We start from the raw sequence: 10027 nt of genomic DNA, 5'->3' as shown, positions 1-10027 counted from the left end.
TACATCCGTTATTGATGTATTGACCAGTATGTCTACTGCTCCCTTAATTGCAGCAGAGAATAGAGCAGCACGACTGATCCCAGGTGGACTGCGATGCAAGAGTGGAAGTCTACTCTGAAGAACTCTGAGGCGCTTTTTTCTCTACGTTTCAAAAGTACAGAAGCATCATCCAAGCCAGTAAAAATTAAGTAATGGAGTCTATAACCAAAATAAAGCAAAATTATATTTTGGCAACCTTCATTATAAGCTATTCAAGAAATGCAGTATCTGGGCTAATGATCGTCTCTGGTACCTAAGTCAAAGGACATAGGGGCAAAGAGAGATGAAGATGAATCTGAAAAAGTGGCAGTAGGATGCTCTCTTGAAATAATCCTGATTATATCAGAAAGAAAAACTGGGATCTACTTAATGCTTATGTAAATTAATGGCAGAAGTTTTCATGATATTAGAAACCACTACGTCGAACAGGTCCCAGGCAAACGTGCCACAAAAATAGGACTTCCCTTTAAACAAATCGCTAACAAACTTAAAGAGTTTCAGATGATGCAAATATATGTACCGACTATGTACATATACAATTTAGTATATTAAATATACATAATAACTGTTTGACTGACTAAAGATAAGTTATACTAAATCTAGCACCTTCCAAACTTCGCTGATTGAGTCAGCCTTAGGTGTTGAATGGTTCGTTAACCGCTCAGTTCATCTTTGCAAAACTCGCTCTGAAGGTTTTAAAACAGATTAGGGGTATTCTCGAAGTGATGCATAGCCCTTGCACGGCGCACGGATTGCACAGATTGCCTGGTAAAAGCCGGTTTTCGTATGGCGTAGCTTTGCAAACCGTGCAATCCGTGCACCGTGCAAGAGCTTTGCAAGACTTCGAGAATACCCCTAAAGGTTCGCTAAGATTTTCAACCGCCGCTTAATTTGCATATGTTCCATACATATGCACATATTTAATTGTGTGCTGGTGTGGGTGTGCGCATACGCATATTGCATTTGTTTTAACTTCAATGCACTTGGTCTTTTGCCAGTATCCTTGCTGTATATGTACATTTATTCATATTTGCACTATAAGTATGTGCATAATAATACAGATGTACATACATACTCATCTTTTGTTTATTCATACGCATACATACATTACTAGTTATACATACACAAGTGACTGCGATGTTTGACATTATTTTCACGATTTATTTTTATATATCACTGATTCATTTGTTTGCTTGTTTGTTTGTTTATCTGTTTGTACCAGCGTCTCAGCTCATGCATTATAATGTTTATTTGCATGTTTGGGTCGTCATTGTTTTAATTTTTTTTAGTTTTTTCTACGCTCTATGCATATGTACGTATACACTATTTAGGCTGGGCCGATTTTGTTTGGGGGAAAAGAAATGGCATTTGATGGTATTGTAGTATAGTAATATTATGTTGTCTTAGGTCTAAGCCAATTATAATTGGCGACGAAATAATTATATAAAACATATTTTTAGCACGCGTAATTGATTCAAAACGTATGCATTTTTTAAATGAAACTTTGGCCGGCATTATCTAGGGAATGCGTTAATTGTTACAAACAAGACGATATTCCAAATTAAAGTTTATTAAATTTAGTATCCCACGTTCATATATCAATTTTCAATAAGACTAAATAAAATTAGGTGAGCAACGCTCATTTTAAGTCCATTGATGCATTCTTGAAAATTAAATTTTTTCATTAGTCACCGAAGAAGCACATTTTTCGCTGTTTATAAATTTAACGTTGTATGAAAGTAGGGAACATGCAACAAGTATTTAGATATAAATAGGAAAATTAAATTTTCGACCCGCCCTAGTATACACGTGTAAATATGCACATATGTATTGCATATCCCCAATTTCTCATGCCCAGATATATATGTATATGTTTATTAAGTGTGTGATGGTGTAAGTTTTGTTTTAGTCTGACTTAAAATTTGCATGTCAACCGCTTCCCTCTTTATCAATGTTATTTTGGGATTTTTTTCTTTCATTATTTTTTTTTCTTTTTTATATTCATTGCACTTTAATCCACAAGCGGAATCTGAAAATGTATATTAAAAAAATGTGCCACCAGAATATTAAGTGGCGAATAAAAGTGCATCTAAGCGCTCATGAAATTTTCTATGTAGTTCATAAATCAGGGATTATTTGCTAAAATCTTCAGGCGAATTTAAAATAACAAAAGCGTATACATATGTATGTATGTATTCTAAGCCGATAAAATGAAAGTAAAATTTACTTAAAACTTTTTTAAAGCAGAAAAAGTTATACATATACAAATCTACTATACATACGATTAGCTGTTCAGTCGTTTACAGTGAGTTTAAACGTTTTGTTTTTCAAAAAATTTCTTTTAAACACAAACGATATGTACGGAAATTTTTTCTAGTTTTTCTCAATTAAAGTTAAAGTTTTTCGAAGAAAAAATCGCCACATTTTTTTATCTGACTGCAACGGGAGTGCATACATACTCAAATCTATGAAATCCAACAAACAGTAAAAACCAAAGGACACAGCCAACATCACCAAAAACTCCACACAGCAACCAACCAAATTCATCGCTCGAATGTTATGTATGTAGATAGGCTTCGCATGTCTTAAGTGTCTATAAATATGTATGTATGTGCACTTGTGCTCAACTAATTAAGCCAGCAACATTTTGACCAAAACCAAAAAATTTCAAAACTCACGAAACAATCAATACACATATGAAACTATGGGGCAGATGTAGTGAAACTGCGTTTCAGTTTTTCTTCTGACGTCAGATTTTTTTATAAGGACTTTCAAATGTCATAAAAATATGATTAATTCCAAAAATTATTTTGAAAAATTCAGTGCAATATAGTAAAATAATATGAGCACCAAATGAAAAAGACAATTCTGTACAATAAAAAACAAAAAATGTAAGCCTTTTCACAAGGACGAATAGGTATTGAAAGGTTTACTTTTATTCAATTTTATTTGTTTAAGCCAATAAAGTGAAAAGGACGAAATTCGAGTATGTAGTCGTCTGTATATTAGTCCTTAAAATACAATTTTCTCAAAAATACATATTGAAAATTTTCAAGGACAAAATATTCAAATAACTTTTCAGTACCTATTCGTCCTAATGCACCATAAAATTTGAACTTTTTTAATTCTACAGAATTTTCTCTTTTATTTGATAGCAACATTGTTGTTCTACATTGCACTGAATTTTTTAAACAAAATTTAAAAAAACTGACGTCAGGGAGAAAAACTAAATGTTTATACTTTTTTTTATAAAAGTCTAGTTCGTTATATAGCAAACACCACATGAATCCACATTTCAAACTTTATGTGGGAGAAAATGCGTGACACCTTCAGCAAAAAAAATATATACATATATATATTAAAAATCAACGCGAATCCTTGCCTCCTGAAAATTGTACATTTGCTAAAAATTCTGAATGAAAAGTTTGTAATTTTGCTGAAAATTCCTTGAATTTTTATAACTTTATGGCCTTATTCATAAAAAATAAAGTAGCTTTATAAAAGGTTTATAAACTGAAAAATGTATGAAAACCTCAATTTATAAAGCTCTTTAAACCTACTTTATTTTTTATGAATAAGGACATTAGACTTTTATAAAAAACAAGTAATTTTTAAGAAAAAAAACAAAACAAAACCGAGAAAAAAATTTAAGAGTACCGTTAAATTCTTCATCCACCAAATTAGTATGGGACCGCCTCTGAGGTACCACCTTTCCTTTAAAAATTAGTGAAATCGGTGACCGTGGTCTAAAGTTATGCGGTAACATACACAAAACAAAAACATTGTGACAAATTGATAACCTGCTTATTTTTTTAAGTCGCCTAATAATAATAAACAAAAGGAAAATACTTAAACAAAACTAGTCGATATGCCGCCGGTTTAATTAGTTGGGCATAACTGTATGCGTATGTATCTAGGTGTGTGTGTGTGTGTTTGTTTCCGTAAGTAATTAATCTTTTTCCGATTAGTGTGTGCAAATAATTTAACCTAACGGTTCGTTGCGTTTTGTCGAATACATAGATACATAAATATATATGTACATATGTATATGATTTCATTACGTACTAATCGTTTTGTAATCTCATTTAATAAACCAATTTTCATCAACAATAATAACAACAACAGCGGTAGCACACTAATCTCTTATGCTCATTACTCGACTAATGAAATTAATTAAATTAATAGAGAAATGTTTGTTGTGGCATAATTATTTGCATTGTTGTCTTAATTCACCAACTAACACAACTAAAAACGGACACTCAAATAATATATGATATTAACTTATATGTACATACCTACATACATAAATCATCACACAACGCATCAACTTGCCTCCCTACATTCCACCATAGCCTTATTATATGCCTTTTGGACCGTAGTTATTAAAAATTGAAAAGCACGTTTTACCCTTTTAAAGCTGGTTTGAACTAAAAATTGGATATATTTTCTTTAAGAATGTAAAATCATATTTTTGTTTTTTTTTTTACGTATTCATTGCATACTTTCTGGTGTTCTATGTATTTTTATAAATGTTAATCCAAAATTAATTCATTTAAAGACTTCCTCCTATGTTCCTTCCTATTTTCGCTAAAATCTGATTTCAAACTCAACTTTGGTATAAACAAACGTGCCCTACACCATAAAAATATTAAAATTTCAAAATTTTCAAACAAATGCTGCCTACATTTAGGCACCTTTGGAATCATACTCACAATCGTTTATAAAGAAATCGATGCTCGCAGTCTCTCATATGTCGCTTTTCTTTCTTCCTTTCTTTCTCTCCCGCCGCTCTCTCACTCTCACAACGCTCTTCACCCTCACACATTCGTTCGTCACTCAATTATTTTTATATCGCGCGCACGTTGTTCGCTCATCGTTGATCACTGACCACATCCTTACAGAGCCACTCTGCCATTAACCGATACCAAAGATTTGCTTAGCACCGAGTGCCACTGCGCGCGCAATAGCGGAAATGGCAATGGCAATGGAGGTGGCAGCAGCATCGGCGCCAACGACGCCCCTGCGCCATCAGCCCCCGACGATGTCAGCAGCTCCTCCACAACCTCTGCGACGGCCACATCAGCAGCAACAGCAGCAACCACAAGCGTCAATGGCGGCAGTGGTGCTGGCGGTTTGGGTCATTCGATGTCCGCCTACTTGGGACTGGGTATTGGCTTTTCCAATTTGCGCACGACTTCGGTTGATGCTGTGACCAATAATGCCAACCACGACAGCGGCACTCGCTATCAGCAACAGCATACACACGTACACCAACAGCAGCAGCAGCAGCAGCAACAACAGCAGCCACGTTATCACCAACATCATCATCATCATTACATGCACTACACCAACAACAGTAACAATAGCAGCAACAACAATAGTAACAGGAACAACAAAGGCGGACATGGCGGCAGCAATATGCATTCGCGCTCATCCAGCGCCACCGGCCTTGCGGCAACCCCCTCCAGCTTTTCCTACGATGCCACAATGGCGACGACAACAACTCTCAACGGGCAATTGCCGCACACATCGTTGTCCTCGTCGTCGTACAATCCGTTAGATAGTTTCAGTTGCGATAGCGATGGTGGTGCTGGTGCTGGCGGCGGTGACTTAGTTGGTAGTGTTAGTAGTACTAATGGTGGCGGTGGCGTTGGCGAAGGTGGTTTAGTTTGTGGTGTGTTAGGTGTTGATAGGAACGGCGGTAGTGGTGTTGGTGGTGCTGTTGGTTTTGTTGGTGTTGGTAGTAGTGTCGGCGGCCTTGTCGCTTCCCCATCGCCCTCGTCATCCACGTCCGCGTTTGCTCGTGATGTGCTCATGCATTCCTCTGCTTCTACATCGCATTTGTTCACAAATTTGCTGCGTAATAATGGCGCCAATTATTTTAATAGCAACACTTCAGCGACCGATTCGACAACGACTATTGGCGCAGCTGCAGCAACGGCGACGTCAGCGTCCGCATCCGCATCGGCTTCGGCTGCTTCGGCGGGCTCGACCTCGGCCTCGGCCTCTGGCGAATGCACGCCTACATCGGCGCAGGCGACTGGCGGAGGCATTGACAACAATTGTGATTATAGGCATGAAAGTATTCAGGTGTGTATGAAGTGCCATGCATTATGGCGCGTAGCCCTGGCAAGCGTCTGCTGGGTTTACTCATTTCCGTAATTAATTTTTCCCTTATTTGTACAGAACGGTTTAGAGGACTCGCCACGTCGCCATAGCTCAATGGACCAGCTGATTGGCTTGCTAAATGACATGGGCAAATCGTCGAGAACACGCAGCCTCAGCGATGGAGGCACGCAAGAGGACGAAAGTATGAAGAATGACCACATTTTCTTTGTCATACAAATTTAACTCGATGATTTACGTTCATTTTTATTTGCAGTGGAGAAAGAAGCCCAACCGGATCTGCTCAACAATACGCCCCCCGTGCCTCCCAAACGTTCACATCGTCGCCGCCACACCCCGCCACGCCCCATCTCCAACGGTCTGCCCCCCACGCCCAAGGTGCATATGGGCGCCTGTTTCTCAAAGATCTTCAACGGCTGCCCGCTGCGCATACACTGCACCGCCTCGTGGATCCACCCCGAAACGCGCGACCAACACCTGCTCATCGGCGCCGATGAAGGCATATTCAATCTGAATATGAACGAGCTGCACGATGCGGTAATAGATCAGCTCTTTCCGCGTCGCACCACCTGGCTGTATGTGATCAAGGACGTGCTAATGAGTCTATCAGGTGAGCATATTCTCGAATGTTATAACATGTTTTCAACCATTCCTCTGTCGTTCTGTAGGCAAATCCTGTCAGTTGTATAGGCACGATCTGATCGCGCTACATTCCAAGCAGACCCATCGTTTCTCGCTGCACATGAACAAAATTCCCGAAAGACTAGTACCGCGCAAGTTCGCGCTCACCACCAAAGTTCCCGACACCAAAGGCTGCACCCAGTGCTGCGTCACGCGCAATCCCTACAACGGCTACAAATACTTGTGCGGCGCCACGCCCAGCGGCATCTTCCTTATGCAGTGGTACGATCCGCTGAACAAATTCATGCTGCTCAAGCAATGCGAATGGCCGGCAACGAGCATACTGGGCGGCGGGCATGGCTGCGTGCTGAATGGCCACACACCCGTCTTCGAGATGATCATCACGCCGGAACTGGAGTATCCGATCGTGTGCACGGGCGTGCGAAAAGCACTCAATGGCTGTCTCAAGCTAGAACTGATCAATATGAATAGTAGGAAAACGTTTTTTTTTTTTGCTAACAAAAGGGTTCTCCGCTAATTTTGATTATTTCTCGCCAGGCGCTAGTTGGTTCCATTCGGACGATTTGGATTTCGATGCTATGGCAACAATGGTGCCGCGGCGTGATCTGTTGAAAGTGGTGAAAGTACATCAGGTAGAAAAGGATGCGATACTTGTCTGCTATGGCAACATCATACAAGTCGTCACGCTGCAGGGCAATCCGAAGCAGCACAAGAAAATGGTCTCGCAACTCAATTTCGATTTCAGTGTGGATAGCATAGGTAAGTCGAACTGCTACTTATGTCCAGCCCGACAATTCACTCTGCATGTTTCGGTGGAGAACGTACCCTCTACGCGCCAACATGCCTTCCGAAAGTGCACAGCAGAGGAGAGACGCTTTTCTAGATATTTTAGCATGTTAAACTCCTACTCATCGAGCGTCGACCACCCTGATGTATACATCATCAATTTTCATATAATTGCTAACGCTTTGTTTTCTTCCTACCAGTTTGTCTACCGGACAGCGTACTAGCATTCCATAAGCACGGCATGCAGGGCAAGTCGTTGCGCAATGGCGAAATAACGCAGGAAATCAAGGATATGAGTCGCACATATCGACTGCTCGGCTGTGATAAGTAATTACTCTTTGTAATGGCATTGCACAATTTTCTATCGAAACTCACCTTGTCTTTTCTATCTCCTTTTTTTGTATGCAGAGTCGTCGCTTTGGAGAGTCAATTGCTGCGCACCGGCTCACTGGGCAGCGAGGAGGGGCATGATCTTTACATTCTAGCCGGCCATGAAGCCAGTTATTAATTAACTAAATAGATAAATAATTATAGTTGTAGTTGTGGGAAATGCAATTAACTACAAATGTAAAGAAAGTAAAAACTAATCATTCTGCTTACTGCATACAAAATGAAAAAAAAGGCTTATACACAATGCATAAAAAGCCAATTGGCATGCGAAATTAAGTAAAATGAATGTAGGTATACACATGCATGTGTATATATTATTGAAAATTAAAGTATGTATGTAATTGTACGATAGCATTTAAATTATAAAGGATAACTTTCTAAATTTTTTGTATAACATCAAACGATTTATAAGCATTTTCTAGCGTCATTTTCGTTGTAAACTGCATACAACTTTTAAGGCGAGCGCAAGCTGGCGATTTTGAAATTTTTTTTTAGAAATTGTAAGATCCTACGCTGCACTAAAGCCAAAGCATTTTGAGATTAAATGCAAGCAGGACAGCAATGAATTTTGTTGGCATGCATTTCTTATTGTACAGTATAGTGTGTGCGTCACCAAATCAAGTGAATGCCGTTAAAAGATAAAAATACAAAAACAAAAAACTTTCTTAACTAAGGAAAATTGTAAATGTTATGCTGCGATCGCTTAGTAACTTTAAAATTTTGAGAATAAGTTTTAGTTGTACGGCATTTCTTAGCTGCTACGAATGTATTCTCTGCTCAGTCAATACTATGTTATTGCATACATACATACACATAGATAATTATATACTTAATTTAAGAGAGTATTTTGAAAATTTTCACGGTATTTGAATACAAAGTACGTATTAAAATGAGAAAGGCACAGCATTAAATAAACAGCAGCAAAGTGATTGAAATTTTATGAGATATGTCTGTATATTCTTAAACATAAATACAAAATAATAATAATAATAATAGTCAACGCGAAAAATTAGGTTTTAAAGTTAAAAACTCGAAAACACATTGTTTGCAAATTTTAGCAATAAAACAAAGAAAAAAATACAAAATTAGAATATCAAGTATTGATCGCTATTTTTATGAACACAAGCACCTAGAAATATAAAATAAACACACAAACGCAACCAGAAAATATTATTAAATGGTATTTTAGCTAGAGCTGTGCGACCAGTCGTCATCCGAAACATTTTAAATTCATAATACATTTATTATTCACACTGCGAATCAATAGTTTCTAAATCGATTACGAAAATTATGAGCAACACCCCAGTTTTCTGAGCACATGACTAGAATAATTTGCAAAATTCCATTCAATACACGAAATTGCAAAAAAAAAAAAAATTTAAATTATACCCTAGCTGTTTGTTGGATAAAGTAGTTTATTGGATTTTAGATTAAATAGATTTATAAATGTGAATGTTAAACATAAGAAAATATATTTTTAATATATCTACGTAAGACGTGCACACTACATTGTGAATCCACAAATGACGTATTAAAACACACGGTAGTTGAAGGATTGTGCGATTAGATCAGCAGAAAGGAATTTTAGCCGCTGCGGAAGTGATCGATTGCAACAGGTTGCGTCGCGATCAAATGCTAGTCACCTCAGCATATGCTAATGATTGCAACTGCTTGAAAGTTTAAGGTTTTATATTTTTCTAATATCATTCAAGTTCTTCAAATATTTATTGCGTATTTTTTATGTATGGCCATGGGTACGAAGCCAATAACACATATTTTTAAAAGCCTTTTTTTTGTTTCTATTTTCAAGGAATGCTTCGTGAAAGCTCTAATTAATAATCGCACAATCTTGAAATAGCAATTATACCAAACGAACAAAGAAACTCCACTTCTAACCTCCTACACTCCCATTCGAACAACAAATTAAAAAATTTATTAAAAACGATTGATTGATAACTATGTAAGTGTGTATTATATAAGTAAGAATCTAATATGCATACAGTGTGGAAAAAATAAATAGGTTGGCTACATTTTAATATATTTT

At 37.5% G+C, this 10027-nt stretch overlaps 1 protein-coding gene across 1 annotated transcript in view; it reads left to right on the top strand.

Moving 5' to 3' along the window:
• The window catches only part of LOC118745226 (mitogen-activated protein kinase kinase kinase kinase 5), a 108107-nt gene extending 98086 nt beyond the window's left edge, over window positions 1-10021 (top strand). Inside the window, exons 4-10 of the mRNA XM_036478750.1 lie at window positions 4927-6129; window positions 6226-6349; window positions 6422-6775; window positions 6834-7277; window positions 7345-7566; window positions 7794-7920; window positions 8002-10021. Coding sequence (XP_036334643.1) covers window positions 4927-6129; window positions 6226-6349; window positions 6422-6775; window positions 6834-7277; window positions 7345-7566; window positions 7794-7920; window positions 8002-8101 — 2574 coding nt within the window. The 3' untranslated portion in view covers window positions 8102-10021. The remainder of the gene's footprint in view (window positions 1-4926; window positions 6130-6225; window positions 6350-6421; window positions 6776-6833; window positions 7278-7344; window positions 7567-7793; window positions 7921-8001) is intronic.
• Window positions 10022-10027: the final 6 nt, after the last annotated feature.

This window comes from Rhagoletis pomonella, unplaced genomic scaffold, assembly GCF_013731165.1.
Source record: "Rhagoletis pomonella isolate Grant_MI unplaced genomic scaffold, Rhpom_1.0 Rhpom_scaffold_00008, whole genome shotgun sequence".
NCBI classification, from domain to species: domain Eukaryota; kingdom Metazoa; phylum Arthropoda; class Insecta; order Diptera; family Tephritidae; genus Rhagoletis; species Rhagoletis pomonella.
Note: the sequence above shows the minus strand (reverse complement) of the source record. Positions and strands in the feature narration are given on the sequence as shown.